Source organism: Lissotriton helveticus, chromosome 1_1 (genome assembly GCF_964261635.1).
Source record: "Lissotriton helveticus chromosome 1_1, aLisHel1.1, whole genome shotgun sequence".
Classification (NCBI taxonomy): Eukaryota; Metazoa; Chordata; class Amphibia; order Caudata; family Salamandridae; genus Lissotriton; species Lissotriton helveticus.
The window spans coordinates 1,274,232,151-1,274,249,262 of NC_136057.1; the positions used below are offsets into that span (position 1 = coordinate 1,274,232,151).

Consider the following 17,112-nt stretch of genomic DNA (forward strand, 5'->3'; position numbering starts at 1 on the left):
ATCTGACAAGGATGTCTTCTCGCAACACCGTGAACAGGATTTAAATACAGAGACCTTACAAGATGACAACTTACCTATTCACTGTTAAATCTGTAGAGAACCATTGTCAGGAAAACCGGTTTAGAGCTCTGGACCTAAGCTGAAAAGGCATGAAAACTGTCACCAGTGTATCACATATAATCAGATATCATTCTGGGTGAAATGGTATTGAATGGCACTATATGGCAGCACTGAAGAGCTACTGCAGAGGGGAAATATTTCTGAAATCCAGGGGGAATATTTCTGGAGTCACTCTGCTGCCTGGAGGATATTAGTGGCCTGAGAAATCTGCAGCAATACATATTGTACACAAATATCAGTACTGTGAATAGCTGTAATCTTCTCACAACCTAACACAAGCTTAACATATACTGCTGCACCATCTTAGTGAGTTTGTATGCTATAGAAATGCCAAATATTGATAACATCAATAGCTTGAAGCAAACAGAAATCCTTATTTATATTCTTAATAAAGAAAATGCAGGGACTAAAACACAATGAATGAGGAAAACAGAAGTGTTGCATTGGAGACTCAATCTCAGAAACATTGACCAAAACACCTAGACAGAAAAGTATATCACTGAAGCTGCCTTCAACTGTGGCATCCGGATGGTAAGGTGCAGAGTTGGCCTCAGGCATCACAAATAGATCAGATGGAATTTGCTTTTCCAGAATACAACTCACACATGATTTAGCTTAAAACTGACAAAGTCGTGATTTATTAACATGAAATAAAATGCCCAACTAGAGCTGAAATGTGACAGTATATTAAAAAAATTAAAGAGCATATATAGTATTTATTACACAAAGGTCATACACATCTTTTCAAAAGAAACCTGCCCTTATGTACAATGTTATATTAAATATGACAGAGCCTTTACAAGCAAAATACAGTATGTACAGAACTTGCCATTTCAGTCTTGAACCAATCTATACATTAAATTATATTTTTCTGCAAACAACCAGTGTAATTAAAGAACTTATCACATCAAAAGTAGAAAAACTGTATTGCATTGTTTGTATCAAGAGGTACACAACTGCTGAGAGAGAAAAAACTGTTGGTGTGATTACTTTCTTTTGAAACTTCAATTATAAAAGTAAACCAGTAAACAGGCTGTAAAGGACTTAAGCAGTATATATCATACTGTCAGAAAAGTCACTGGAATGTTCAGTTACAAAACAATATGGATGAATTAAAACCGGTTTAACAGCAGTATAATCTTATGATTTAAAAAAAAGAAAAAGAGGAAAAACACAATGACAGAGCACTGGTGTTTGCGTTTATACAAAGTTTAATGTACAAGCTTTAAAAAGTACCTAAAACCGGTACATATAAAATATACAATTTATTTTACACAGCATTTAAAAAAAATTTAGGTTCTAGCAGGCCATTTAATGCCAGCCTGATCCATGGTAATTGTTTTGCAAAGTTGATGGCACCTGTGGCCTCTGAATAGGATTTTGACCAGGTCCTGCTGAAGCCTGATGAAGTCCTTGCACTCCTTGAGGAAGGATTCCAGAGCCAGGATGTGAAGAGAACCCTGCAGCTGTTGGAATACTGTTTGGTCCTTGAGGTTGGATGTGGGATCCTTGACCTGGAATTTGATGATGGGAGCCTGTTCCAACAGGCTGATACTGAAGTCCAGGGCCCACAGGAGAATGAAGTGAAGCTTGTGGATGGTACAAGGCTGCACTCTGGATAGTGACTGCAGGAAAAAGGGAGGGCCCTTGAGATGGTGAAAGGTGTAATGCTTGCCCTGATGTTTGACCAACTCCAGTTGAATTCTGAACAGAAGGCGGTAGTGGGTTTGTATTTGCTACATGCTGGTTTTGTGCTTGCAGAGTTTGATGCGCACTTGTTGAATGCAGATGATGAGTAAAGTGAGGTATAGCACAAGGAGGAGGTGGAGGCGGAGGAGGTGGTAAATGGTGCCCAGGACTTTGACCAAGAACAAGAGATCCAGAGGACGCTGGTGCTGCACTAACTGGGTTTGGACCATGTGTTAGAATATGTGGTTGATTGGAATTTACTCCAGGTGGTGGAGGTGCAGCAGATAATGTAGCTTGGATTTGAATACTGGGGTTTTGTGATTGTAGGTAATGCCCCAAACTTCCATACTGTCCTTGAAGATCTAGCTGGCATGCTTGATTTGGTCCAGGTGCAAACACAGTCTGCTGTGGTAAGGTACCTTTTAATGGACTAAAACACTGAACGTTTCCAGTAGCTTGCTGATTTAGATAACAGTTCGAAATAGTAGAAGGTGGTGGTGGGGGAGGAGGTGGTGGTGTGCTGCTGGTATTATTCGGTTGGTTAAATGTACTGTAGCTTGTAACACATTGTCCCATAGGTGCCTGCGGGATTATTGGTCCTATAGCCAATTGCTGGTTATTTTGCTGATGGTTCTGTGAAGTTGGAAAATTCCTATGGGCTTCTCTTTGTGGTGATTGTGGATGCTGAGACTTGTATGGTGAACCTAATTGTTGCACGTGAGGGTTTGGTGAGTGGTAACCATGTTGCACATGTATCAAAGACATAGATGACTTAGGAGAATGCTCTAATTTAGGCGAAAGTGGACAATGCGACTTTATGGTTGAACAAGGCAGCTTTTGTGAACGAGTTTGAGAGTTATGTGTTTTTGAGAATGCCTGGATATTGTTTGTTAGCTGCTTTTGTTGCTGCTCTGACGTTTCAATATTTACACACTCAGGCACTACTTTGTTAACTGATGTATCCAAATTTGATTTTGCTTTAACTGTAGTTGTTCCAAGTGATGAAGCTGTAGCGGTAGTACAAGCCTAGGTTAAAATAAAACAAAAAGTGAATAAATGGAACACTTTTCTATTACGATCTTACTGTTTCATCAGTTGTGTAAATTATGTCTCATAATCCTATCTCTGTCATCATCAAACGAAGTGTACCATTAGTTAAGCAAAAGGAATAAGTGCTTAGATGGACATTCATCATCAACTATCATGGACAGTACATGCCACAATAATCGAAATATACAAGTAAGGATAAGCACAACTGACCAACTGGGATACAGAGAAACCTACACTAGACAAACGCGCACCCATTCACAGAATGAACGGTGATATTAGTTTCATTATATGGGCTTATGAACATCACATTCTCTCACAGCAAAATGAACGATGAACTCAAGCTGTTAGATTACTTTAGCTGTTTTATGCACATGTGTATTTTTGAAATATAATAAATGCATTTAAAAATCGAAAATAATCAAACATGAATAAAGTTTAGTTCAAAATGATGTTCCATACTTTCCTAAAATATACAATACAGCCATGGCATACACAAACGACTAAGCGTAGTTCAAATAAAACTATATAAATGCAAAAGGATAGACATTTAATTATTTTGCCTGAAACTGCAACTGAGTTTGAAGCTTGTGCTAACTGTTAGCAGTGTAGTAAACATACCAAAGGATTCCTTAACATATGAAAGTATAAAAAAAACAAAGCTGGACACAACACCTCCAGCCCGCTTTTACTTTAACCGGCATGATAAATTACTTAGACAGTTAAAAAACAATTAGTTAACAAAATGTTAAGAGCAAATTTATCTTTTTAGAATAACTAAAGGAACATGCCAGATTGGCTCTTGAGTGCTTGCTCATAGTGGAGTATTGGACAGGGATGTCATAAGGCCCAATCAAAAACAAATTAATAAGGTTCCTTTCAAAAATATTTATGAAGGATTCCTGGAAGTCTTTTTAAATGGAGAGACACAATCCTCCGAAATAAAACATTTGCAGGGTGGTCTAACTGTGACAGTTCTTGTGCTGGTACAATTTGTTTAAGTTAAGTTTCAATGGGGTGACGGAGTATCCCTATGAACCTGGGCAGTAAGGCAAATATTTATAAACAATTGGTTCATTCGGGTGCACTATATTTCTTCCCTTATCTCATATTTTACACAATATATTAATTTATTGCAGGATGAGAAAATCAAAGCAAAGCAAAGTGAGAAAATCAAAGCAAAATCATTAATGAAAAATGAAAAAAGAAAAAGGAATCCAAACCATAACATCTCAGTGGACCAGCTTTCTAAGGATTCTGTACCTAATACTGACGATTGTGGTGTAGAGAAAACATTCTTTGATAGAGAAATACTGGTCACGTTCTTGTTTCCCCCCTCTCCCATTCCCTCCCCTTGTCGTTATTGGCATTGTATATATTGTATATTACACTGGCACAAAGTTTCACTGAGCACCAACTGTCACAATGTTCACCGTGCCCACCACTGTATACATTTGACAGCCTTTTACTCCTGTAAAATGAAAGAACTTATAAATGAATACAATTTATAAAGTATCTTGCAATACTGCAGATGGTTTGGATTCTTTTTTCCTTTTTCATTAATGATTTTGCTTTGATTTTCTCACTTTTCTTTGCTTTGATTTTCTCATCCTGCAATGAATGAATATATTGTGTAAAATATGAGATAAGTGAAGAAATATAGTGCACCCGAATGAACCAATTGGTACAATTTGTTTAAGGCTGCGCTTTTCTGACTTTAACCGACATGTCATCTCTTGATTCAAGTGGGCAAATGTAGTTTTTGCCACCCCATTCCCAAAAGCAGTGGCTGGGGGAACTGTCTTACTTCTGCTCTTAGACATGACACTAGAAATAACATCTGTTCACAAAGGTACCCTGAGGCTGTTTGTGTTTCATACTAAAACGTTCATAAAATGGTGTGCATGACTTCAATTGAAACAGTACTATTTAAACACGCAAAGCCCATTGTTTCATGGGAATTGCATCAGAAAAAGCAGACTTCCAAAAACATGATCAGGTACAAGAAAAAGTTTAAAGTGCCCAAACTTATTTTAGGTCCCTTCAACTTGAAAGGAAAAGCTATTCCACTTTGGTTGCCATTACAGAGGACAATTATATTGCACTCACTCCAGCTTTCTTAGCCAGCCTTCTCAAACAAGGCAAATCATTTTCTGTTTGTGGGCCTGAGAATTCTCCAGTAATACACTGAAGAAATACATCAGGAAATTCATTACATGCAGCATGGTTTACCTACATCATAACAACAGGCTAGACCTCCCAAATTTGAAAATATGCACTAATGAACAAGTTATTTACCTAATAACGATATATCTGGAAGAGGCATATATTAGTTATAGCTTCCTTACCTTAGAATTACCCTCAGGGGTCAGGCTGAATCCGGAAAAAAAATTCTCTTACCAGTACCCTTGCGCGTCGGTAGGTGGCGTTGGTCGACTCCATATTCGTCAATGGCGTCGTGCTCGCCGGGATGATGTCGCGGTATCTACTTAGACGCCGCTCCTGCGCGCTGATGTCTGTTCTTTTACACAACATTCCACGCCAGAAGCGCAGAGCCATGCAAGGCACTGATCACTGGTGCACAAAACTAGGGCCCTGAAAGGTAGTTCCTTGCTCTTAAAGTGAGTTCGCAGAACGGTGAGGATGAGTGTGCGATAAGGAACCTATACCTATATATGTCTCTAACAGATATATCGTTACCGAAGGTAAGTAACTTGTTTTTCTGAAAGAGACTTTTAGTTATAGATTCCTTACGTTAGAATAGATACCCAAGGATTACAAACCCCGGAGGTGGGTCTGGAAACCAAGTTCACACCAGAACGTCGTGGAGAACTGAACGGCAAAAGAAGCCGTCTCTTCAGAATTGATTACCTAGACAGTAATGTTTAGTGAACATATGCAGTGATGCCCATGTGGCTGCCTGGCAGATGTCACTGAGCAGTAGTCCCAAAGCAGTAGTGGCTGCCGTCGCCCTGGTGGAATGGGGGCGCAATCCTACCGGTGCCTCCTTCTTCGCCAAGGAACAACAGATCTTAATGCAAAGACGACTCATCGGGAGATGGTTCGTTTTTGCACAGCCTGACCTTTCTTGGCGCCAACATAGCCAACAAAGAGTTGATCATCCGCCCAGAATTGTTTTGTGCGATCAAGATAAAATGACAACACATGTTTTGGGTACAGATGGTGGAGTCTTTCCTCCTCCTTGGAAGGATGCAGGGGCTGAAAAAAGGTGGGAAAAGTGATGGCTGTCCTATGTGGAAAGAGGTAACCACTTTAGGAAGAAAAGAAGGTCTGGTTCGAAAGACAACCTTGTCCGGATGGACAGCAAGGAAAGAAGGCTTAGAAGATAGAGCCTGAAGCTCACCCTGCAAGCAGAAGTGATGGCAACCAGAAAAGCAGTCTTTAAAGTCAAGAGTCTGAGAGGACAATTATGTAGTGGCTCGAAAGGAACACACATAAGGTACGTTAACACCTAATTCAAGTCCCACTTGGCATTACAAAAGGAATGGGAGGAAAGAGGTGAGCAATGCCCTTAACAAACCTATTTACAATAGGGGACTTGAAAAGAAAAGTTTGATCAGGAAGGCGAAAGAAGACTGAAACGGCCGAAAGATAGCTTTAAGGGTGCCCAGAGTGGAGGGAAGCATGATGGCCAAAATGCCATTATAGACTTCGGGAGGAAGGTCAAGAGCTGTCAACTGTCGCCGCTCAATCTCCACGCAAGGAGGTGGAGGCTGGACAGGTTCATGTGGAGGACCGTGCCTTGCTGCTGTGACAGAAGATCCTACCGAAGAGGCAGTCTGATTGGAGGATCGATGGCCATGTTCCAAAGCTCAGGATACCAGACTCTTTGAGTCCAGTCCAGGGCCTCAATAATTACTTGAGCCCAGTCGGCTTGATCTTTTTCAGCATTCTGGGCAGAAGTGATATAAGCGGAAAAGCATACAGAAGACCGCAATTCCACTTGTGATGAAAAGCTCTGCAGTGAGATTGCCGCCTTGGAAATTCCAACATGCAGAACTGCTGACATTGCGCGTTCTCTTTGGTGGCGAACAGATCTAACCAAGGCTCTCCCTACTGCTGAAACAGACCTTGCACCACCTCTGAGTGAAGACGGCATTCGTGTTCCATCATGCACTGGCGGCAGAGTTTTTCCGCCCTGGCGTTCAGAGAACCTGCCAAGTGTTAAACCACCAGGGACATGCCCTGATGTGAATAAACATGGGGATTCTATCAATATGTGGAGGTGATATTTTGAGGTTTTTATATTTTATAGTGAAGTGATAGGCTCTCTCTTAACAATGGAAAGATGAGAGCACGTGTGCTTTGTTAAAATACCCCTCACACACTAAAAAAATCCGTTAGTGTCATGCTTCATCATAGGGGTCTTCCCGTCCCTATAACGGGGCGGGGCGTGCTGCGACCAGACGGACTACGCGGGAGCACTGTAAGAGTGACAGATCTATGTGTGGGTGTAGTGATATCAGTGAAGTGTAGGGATCTAACTAGTGAAATGCACGAAAAATTGAAAAAATTAAAAATTCCCTGGCTAGTAGAACAAATACATTTTATTGGTATCTCTAGCTGGAAACGTTAAAAAGGGGAATAAAAAGTAGAGTGATTACTAACTACTAAGTCGACATGTTTCATAGACAGTCCCCAACTGTCTACTCATCAGGACCTTTCAGTGATCCCTACTAGGAAAAAAGCTCAGTTCTACAGTAATATGCCTACTGTCCTATAAATATAGCAGCAAAAATAAGCTGAATATTTATGCTTCGGGGCATGAGCTGGCCCTAATGAAGCAGAACACCAAAAAATTAGTGCCAAAAGGAATTGACCAGTGGTCTTTTTTCGTTCGTTTGACTGTGCCCCATGAACTGGCAGGCGGGGGAAGTATTTGCTCGGTCTAGTTACCGGCCTGGCACCTCGCCTCTCACCCCTACCGTGCAGCTCCGAGGACGTCCTCGGAGCTGCACGGTAGGGGTGAGAGGCGAGGTGCCAGGCCGGTAACTAGACCGAGCAAATACTTCCCCCGCCTGCCAGTTCATGGGGCACAGTCAAACGAACGAAAAAAGACCACTGGTCAATTCCTTTTGGCACAAATTTTTTGGTGTTCTGCTTCATTAGGGCCAGCTCATGCCCCGAAGCATAAATATTCAGCTTATTTTTGCTGCTATATTTATAGGACAGTAGGCATATTACTGTAGAACTGAGCTTTTTTCCTAGTAGGGATCACTGAAAGGTCCTGATGAGTAGACAGTTGGGGACTGTCTATGAAACATGTCGACTTAGTAGTTAGTAATCACTCTACTTTTTATTCCCCTTTTTAACGTTTCCAGCTAGAGATACCAATAAAATGTATTTGTTCTACTAGCCAGGGAATTTTTAATTTTTTCAATTTTTCGTGCATTTCACTAGTTAGATCCCTACACTTCACTGATATCACTACACCCACACATAGATCTGTCACTCTTACAGTGCTCCCGCGTAGTCCGTCTGGTCGCAGCACGCCCCGCTATAGGGACGGGAAGACCCCTATGATGAAGCATGACACTAACGGATTTTTTTAGTGTGTGAGGGGTATTTTAACAAAGCACACGTGCTCTCATCTTTCCATTGTTAAGAGAGAGCCTATCACTTCACTATAAAATATAAAAACCTCAAAATATCACCTCCACATATTGATAGAATCCCCATGTTTATTTGAATCGTTTAGGAGGGTGATTCTATCTCATACCTCTACGCTTCCTCCTTTTGATTTTTTATACATGCCCTGATGTTTCAGCCACGTCCAAAGGTGAACAGCATCTTGACATAGGGTCCACAACCCCACCCCACCCTGTTTGTTGCAGTACCAGATGGCGTAAGTGTTGTCCGTGAACACCTGCACTACCCTTCCTCTGACAGAGGGGAGGAATGCCTTCAGTGCAAGATGAATCGCCCGAAGCTCCAGAAGGTTGATGTGGAACCTGGACTCCGCCGGAGACCAGAGGCCACTGATCTCCACCTCTCCCATGTGGCCACCACAGCCCAGCAGACACATCTGTCACCACTGTGAACTCTGGTTTGGGAAGGGAGAGAGATCTGCTGTTGACCTAATCCTGGTCCGCTAACCCATACTGCAATTGGTGTGAAGTGCCCTCCAAGATCTGGACCCACTCAGAAAGATTCTCCTGATGCTGAGCCCAATGAAACTTCAGGTCCCATTGTAGAGCCTGGCATGATTCACCAGCAGGAGGCCATGAGGCCCAGCAGCGTAGGGGTCATTCTCACCGGAATCTGCGATAGAGGCTGAAACATAGGTATCATAGCCCGAATATTCCGGACCCGCTGCTCGGGAGGATAAGCCCAAAACTGCGCCGTATCCAGAACTGCTACGATGAATAGGAGCTTCTGAGAGGGAATCAGGTGTGACTTTGGCACGTTGATATTGAACCCCAGCAAGTGCAGGAAGTCCGCTGTAGTCTGGAGGTGGGAGACGACAACCTGTGGCAAGCTCGCTTTCAACAGCTAGTCGTCGAGATCGGGAAAGACTGGAACCCCTGATCTGCGAAGATGAGCTGCAACCACCGCCATCACTTTTGTGAACACCTGAGGGGTACTGCTAAGGCCAAAGGGGAGCACGGTAAATTGAAAATGATTGTGGCCTACCGTGAACCGTTGGTAACATCTGTAGGCTGGCAGGATGGGGATGTGGAAATAAGCATCCTGCAAGTCCAACTCTACAATCCAGTCTCCAGGGTCGAGGGCAGACAGGACCTGAGATAATGTCAACATTTTGAACTTCTCCCTCCGGAGGAAGCGAAAGACGTCCCTGAGATCCAAGATAGGACAAAGGCCGTGGTCCTTCTTGGCTCCCAGGAAGTATTGCTAATGACAACCACGACCTACTTCTGGCACAGGGACTCACTCCATAGCTCCCTTGGCCAACAGAGCTGTAACTTCCTGATGGAGAAGGGTCAAGTGATCCTCCGACATTCAATGAAATTGAGGTGGCATGGATGGAGGGGTCGTCTCAAAGGGGAGGGAGTAGCCCCTTCGGACTATCTGCAAAACCCACCCGTCTGACGTGATGTTGAGCCAGTGGAGGAGATGATGGCGAATCCTGCCGCCCACTGGTGACCGTCCTGACGCTCTCAGTAGCGGTCGCTCCCCACGCTCCCAGCTCTCGTTTGGTATCGTTGGGCTGCGCTCTTTGCTCAGATCTGCTCTTTAAAAATCTGCTGGCTGCTGTCTGTCATAGCGCTGTAGTGCGATAAGCATTGTCGAGTATTAGAAATATTTATAGCGCTTTAGCTGATTTAAGCACTGTGTTTTCATTTACGCTGTCCCAGTTGTAGCGCTATCTGCGTTGCTTTGTCTGGATATTGCATTGCTTGTTTTCTGCATCGATAATTGTAGCGCTTTCATCACACATTGTCTAAGCTCTTTAATTTGTCTTTGTGCCCCAGCCTGTCTCTAGTTTCGATTTTGCTGCCATTTTTGTTGTTGTTGTGACTCGGAGCCCGTCCTCTACACCCCGCCCCCGCCTCCCAGCTGACCCCCCCTCCCACTGACTGCATAGCCTTGCTCCCGCCCTCGGAAGCGCTGTGACCGTCCTGACGCTCTCAGTAGCGGTCGCTGCCCACGCTCCCAGCTCTCGTTTGGTATCGTTGGGCTGCGCTCTTTGCTCAGATCTGCTCTTTAAAAATCTGCTGGCTGCTGTCTGTCATAGCGCTGTAGTGCGATAAGCATTGTCGAGTATTAGAAATATTTATAGCGCTTTAGCTGATTTAAGCACGGTGTTTTCATTTACGCTGTCTCAGTTGTAGCGCTATTTGTGTTGCTTTGTCTGGATATTGCATTGCTTGTTTTCTGCATCGATAATTGTAGCGCTTTCATCACACATTGTCTAAGCTCTTTAATTTGTCTTTGTGCCCCAGCCTGTCTCTAGTTTCGATTTTGCTGCCATTTTTGTTGTTGTTGTGACTCGGAGCCCGTCCTCTACACCCCGCCCCCGCTTCCCAGCTGACCCCCCCTCGCCCCTCCCCCTCTCCACTTATGACAGATGCTATTACGCGCAGCGGTCGCGCCCCATGCGCGCCGAAGGTGCGCCAAAGCTAAGCCCGTCTTCGCCCGTCCGCGCCTGGACCGCGGCCAGCGCCAGTCCCCCTGGTCCACGCAAACCCCACTCCGCCCGCATAACGTACAACGCCGCTACCCTCTCTGCCCTTAACCCCGGACGCACACCACAATGCTGCAAAGCTGCCCCAGGACTAACTCATGGACCCTTCACCTGCCACTCCTGCATCAAGACCCACACCAAATCCACAAACTCCAAACAGAGCTCCGACTCTAACAACCTGAAGTGCATTCTGCTGAACACCCGCTCGGTCCACAGACACGCCACTGAACTTTGGGACCTACTCTACACGACATCTCCGGACGTCGCCTTCCTTACAGAAACCTGGATGAACACCTCATCAGCGCCCGACATCGCCACAGCCATCCCGGAAACTTACAAGATCATCCGAAAAGACCGCACCAACCAAGCAGGAGGAGGCATCGCCATCGTCCATAAGTACACCATACGAATCACGACCAGCTCCGACGATAACCTCACTACCGCCGAACACCTCCACTTCCAGATCCACACCGACCCCAGGACCACACTTAGAGGCACCCTCATCTATAGACCACCAGGAACCCGCACACAATTCAACGAAGACATCACTGACTTCATCAGCCCACATGCCCTCAACTCCGAAAACTACATCCTTCTGGGAGACCTCAACTTCCACCTGGAAAAAAAAACGACTAACACCACCACCCTTCTGGACAACATGGCCAACCTTGGACTCAAACAACTTGTTGACACCCCCACCCACCTTGCCGGACACACGCTCGACCCCATCTTCACCTCCAGCAAGCACATCTCTTTCGACCACACCACAGCTCTCCATTGGACGGACCACAGCTGCGTTCACTTCAGCTACAAAAAGACCTTGACCCACAACCTGTTCCTCGAAGAAACTGGAACAAAATCACCGCCGAACAACTCTTCACATCGCTTAACCAAAACCCTCCTGCCATATCATCGAATCCAAACCAAGCTGCCTCCAAACTCACACAATGGATCACCCACAGCGCTGACAAACTAGCACCCTTGAAAAAACAACAAATCAAACTAGGTAGCAAAAAGACCCCCTGGTTCAACGATGACCTTAAGAAATCCAAGAAGTAATGTTGTACTCTCGAGAAAACCTGGAGAAAAACCAAACCACCAACAACCTGACCACCTTCAAGGCCGCCACCCGCAAACACCACCAATTGATCCGATCCACCAAGAAATCAACATTCAAGGACCGACTCGACAAAAACGCCCACAACAGCAAGGAACTATTCAACATCGTCAAAGAATTTACCAACCCCACCGCCGGCACGAACGACATCACTCCCTCCCAAGACCTCTGCGACTCCTTATCCTCTTTCTTCCACAACAAAATCGCCGACATACATAACAGCTTTGAAAACCAGTCCGAAGAACAGTCCTCTCCACCCATGCCCGAACCAAAACAGAACTCTCACAACCTTCGCGCCTGGAACCCAATCACTACTGAAGACACCATCCGCCTGATGAACTCCATCCACTCAGGATCGCCAACCGACCCATGTCCCCACTACATTTTCAACAAAGCAGACTCCATCATGGCACCCCATCTTCGCGATATCATCAACTGCTCCTTCAACTCCGCTACCTTCCCAGAAAGCTGGAAACATGCCGAACTCAGCACCCTCCTGAAGAAACCCACTGCAGACCCCTCTGAACTTAAGAACTATTGCCCCATCTCACTCCTCCCATTCCCTGACAAAGTCATTGAGAAAGCCGTCAACAGTCAGCTAGCCGCCTTCCTGGAATCCAACAATTCCCTCGACACCTCACAGTCAGGCTTCCGAGCCAAACACAGCACCGAAACCGCACTCATCACAGCTACAGACGACATCCTAACGCTACTGAACAACGGAGAAACAGTTGCCCTCATCCTTCTTGACCTCTCTGCCGCATACGACACAGTCTGTCACAGCACTCTCATTCAACGCCTCAGCAACGTCGGAATACATGGAAAAGCATTGGACTGGATCATCTCGTTCCTCGCCGGGAGAACCCAGAGAGTCCGCCTCCCCCCATTCAAATCAGAGGCCACCGAAGTCATCTGCGGAGTACCACAAGGATCTTCACTCAGTCCCACCCTCTTCAACGTTTACATGAGTCCCCTCGCATCCATCGCGCGAAAACACAACCTCAAAATCATCTCCTACGCTGACGACACCCAGCGGATCCTCTCCCTCACCAAAGACCCGAACACCGCCAAAACCAATCTACACGAAGGAATGAAAGAAGTAGCCGAATGGATGAAGAACAGCCGCTTAAAACTAAACTCGGGGGGGAGGAGCCAAGATGGCGATCAGGACAGTCGCATGAACGCTTCGCTCTGAGGTCCCTTCCTCCCCGCCCGCCTATCCTGTTGATAATCCTGAACGAGGCTTTTTGATCTATGTTGTTTGAGACAAACGCTCCCTTACCATCAAGTTTTGGGGCTCCACCGTGCAGTGAATCCTGAGAACTGCCCTCGCCTGTTTGCCGGCCTTCGTGGCGCTGACGCCGGGACCTCGAGTGCAGAGATTGCTCGACAGTGTTCGTAGTGTCGGCGGTCCTGGTTCGGACGAGAAACCGGTCAGTGGGAGCCTGAGAGCCACGAGCCCTGAGAGGTGGGGCTGACCCACTCCCATTAGTGGGTCGCCCCGTATGCCCGAGCTGTCGACGAGCCAGAGAGCAGCCGTGTCGCCTGGTTCCCCTTGGGTGTGACGCCCGCCCATGTTAATAGTCCCATCTGGGAACCGGCGGTTGGCTCCCGGAGAGCTGAGGGGAGCGCGCCAGGCCTTTCGGTGACTCTCCTTTCCGCACCAGACGTCAGCTGCCGCCGATCAGCCGTGAGACCAGTTGCCTCCGGTGGTCGGGCTGGTCTCGGCGGTGGAGGGAAAGCGGCGGAGAACGGAGTGGTTAAGATGGCGGATGGCGCCTTGGAGTGTACCCCTCCCGGGGACGGAGACACCACTGATTTTGAGACCCCTGGACTTTGGCGGCATGGAGAGACGCTTACGTACAGTCACGTGATGGTTGCACTGGTTACCCTGCGGATTGCTCTGTTCCGGGACTCCCGGGATTTGGAGGTACGGATCGCTGCCATTTCTGATCCGCCATTTTGTGGCGTGGTGGCTTCCCCCCGAGTTGGTGTTGCTGCGTCTCCTTTGGTCGCTGCGCCAGATTCCCCGGATGAATCTACAGTTTTGAGGGTGCGAATAGATCTGGCTCCTGTGCCGCGGTGTTTCCCGCATCCTGTACTTTCCTTTCCGTGCTTGGCAGACCTGTTTTTGGACTCGGACTTGTTGGTGGTCGGTGTGTTGGTGCATTCTGGCTGCCGCCGCGCATCGTTGGTTGTTCCTTGGTGGCTGGGACGATGTGGTGCGGCGGCGCCGCCTGCTACGCCTGGAAGGATTGAACTCTTAGTATTGACCTGTCTCCTGACTGCAAGACTGTTTAGCAGTTCTACTATCCACAGAAGTGGCCAGGGGTGACCTCGCTTGGATCTTGGAGGGACGTCTTGCTGGTTACTGGTGATCTAAGGACACGTTTTGTGGGGCTGTTACTGATTACGTTTTGTGCACTCGCTGCTCTCTGTACTTCCTATGGCCTCTGTCTCTACGATTTTAGTTGCGGGAGTGGGGGGGACTGAGTGCCTGAACCGCCGGCTCCTCTCCTCGCTCTTTTTCTCTCTTGTCTTCTTCTTTCTCTCCTTACTTCCTTCTTTAGGGTGACTCTGGGGCGACAGGCACGCTGTTAGTGGGGTAGGCCATAGCCATTACGGTGATGTAGGGTGGCGGGTGTTGGAGGGGTTTTGTTATTTTAGTTTGTTTTGTTCTATGGTCCCTTTTTCCTCTTTCTTCCCAGGGGGTTGGCTATATCTTCTTCTTACATCCTTTTTCTGTTCGGCATCTGCACTTGTTTTTTCTTTCTGTCTTGTACGGGTGGGTTTTCCACACGATGTTTTTGCTAATTTGTTCGCCATTGTTTGATCTTTACTCCTGGCCTGCTTTCGGCGGGCGTAGGGTGTTTTTGGCCTTATTGCTTATCATTGAATTTTTGATTGCTTGGGGGGGTATACCCCTCCCGTCTCTTTTTGTCTATTGTGTAGTGTAATGCCTCTGTTGATATAGCTGCTGCCTCCTTCTCCGTATTATAAAAATGAAACCTCTATTATCCTTGAGTTTCGCTGTACTACGACCACGTACTATGACTATAGTGTGCTTCCTCCTTTTATCGTACACATTTACATTGCTCCTGTTTAGCTCTTGATTTTGTGGCCGGCCCCAGTGGTTGTAGGCCAGTGCCTGTATTGTTCTGTCTGACTTAATAAAGTTTAAAAAAATAAAAATAAAATAAACTCGGACAAAACGGAAGTCCTCATCTTAGGGTCATCCCCCTCTGCCTGGGATGACTCATGGTGGCCACCGGCCCTAGGTACAGCACCCATACCTACAGACCACGCACGTAACCTGGGCTTCATCCTAGATTCCTCCCTCTCGATGACCAAACAAGTCAACGCCGTCTCATCCTCATGCTTCAACGTACTTCGCATGCTCAAAAAAAATCTTCCGTTGGATCCCCACCGAAACAAGAAAGACAGTCACCCACGCACTGGTCACTAGCCGACTGGACTATGGAAACACCCTCTACGCCGGAACCACAGTCTAACTACAGAAAAAACTCCAACGCATCCAAAACGCCTCAGCCAGACTCATATTGGACATCCCCCGTCACGCTCACATTACCGATCACCTGAAAGACCTCCACTGGCTCCCCGTCAACAAGAGAATAACGTTCCGTCTCCTCACCCACGCACACAAGGCCCTCTGCGACCTAGGACCCGAATGCCTCAACACACGTCTGTCCTTCTACACACCCACCCGCCAACTACGATCATCCAACCAAGCCCTCGCCGCAATTCCGCGCATCCACAGATCCACCATGGGAGGAAGATCCTTCTCCTACTTAGCGGCCAAAACCTGGAATTCTCTCCCCACTCACCTCTGCCTTACACAGAACCACCTTTCCTTCAGAAAACAGCTTAAAACCTGGCTATTTGATAAGTAATGCACAACCCTCCCCCAAGCGCCTTGAGACCCTCTGGGTGAGTAGTGCGCTATACAAATTCCTGAACTTGAACTTGAACTGGCGACTGATGGGCCTGAAAGGTCGGACTAGGAGGGTTTGGAGGCTGCTGCAGAGGGGGTGCTGGTAGACTGGCCCGTCGGCTGGGCCCCTGACCCACGGCGGTGGGATCCACGTCCTAGGCCACGCAGAGGATAGACAGCTTGTGCAGGCCTGTGGCTCTGGGCGGAACGTGGTGGGGCACCCCTTCCATAGCCACGAAAGGGGCAAAAAGCGGACTGCGGGAAGTGGAAGCGAGGCCTAAGGATCTGGCCGTAGCCCTGGATTCCTTAATGCGCTCAAGCGCAATCTCTGCCTTGAAGCCAAACAGGTGGCGGCCATCAAAGGGCATGTCCAAAAGTGTTGCTTGGACCTCCCCTGAAAAACCAGTGGACCTCAACCAGGAGTAGCGTCTCAGTGCTACTGACATGAAAATTGTCCTGCCCAGTAAGTCGGCGGTGTCCAGCCCACACTGGATGGTGAACTTCGCTGCGTCTCTCCATTCGGCAACAGCACGGGAGAGCAGCATGGCCCGGGCACCTGTGCAACACTGTCACACAGTGTGGGAGTAACGGCCCAATAAACATGTGGTGTTCACCGACCGCAGCCCCAAGCTGGAGGAAGAAAACATCTTCTTCCCAAGGTGGGCCAGCTTCTTGGATTCCCTATCAGGTGGTGCATTAGGGAATGCGCCTTCGGACGTGGAGGCTTGGACTACCAAGCTCTCAGGGGTAGGATGGGAAGAGAGGAAAATGGGGTCGCCCGGGGCCAGGCGGTGGTGTCGGGCAATCATCCTGTCGGCCGTCCTAGTGTTGGGCTTGGACCAACTGCCCAAAATTATGTCCGTAAGGGCCTCGTTGAGTGGCAGCAGGGGCTCCCAGGAGGCCGCTGCCGGTTGAAGCACCACTGTCAGGAGCACAGTCCTTACCGCCACCATAGGAAGCTTGAGGTTTAGGGCCTCTGCTGCCATACGCAACACCACGGCAAAAGATGCACCCTCCTCC

At 47.2% G+C, this 17,112-nt stretch overlaps 1 protein-coding gene across 6 annotated transcripts in view; it reads right to left on the bottom strand.

Annotated features, from left to right (window-relative positions):
• Nucleotides 1–729: 729 nt before the first annotated feature.
• Nucleotides 730–17,112, bottom strand: part of KMT2E (lysine methyltransferase 2E (inactive)) — a 2,078,550-nt gene continuing 2,062,167 nt past the window's right edge. For all 6 annotated transcript variants that reach the window (XM_078680502.1, XM_078680521.1, XM_078680476.1 and 3 more), the window contains one exon: nucleotides 730–2,835. In XM_078680502.1, the coding sequence (XP_078536628.1) occupies nucleotides 1,432–2,835 (1,404 nt within the window). In that variant the 3' untranslated portion in view covers nucleotides 730–1,431. The remainder of the gene's footprint in view (nucleotides 2,836–17,112) is intronic.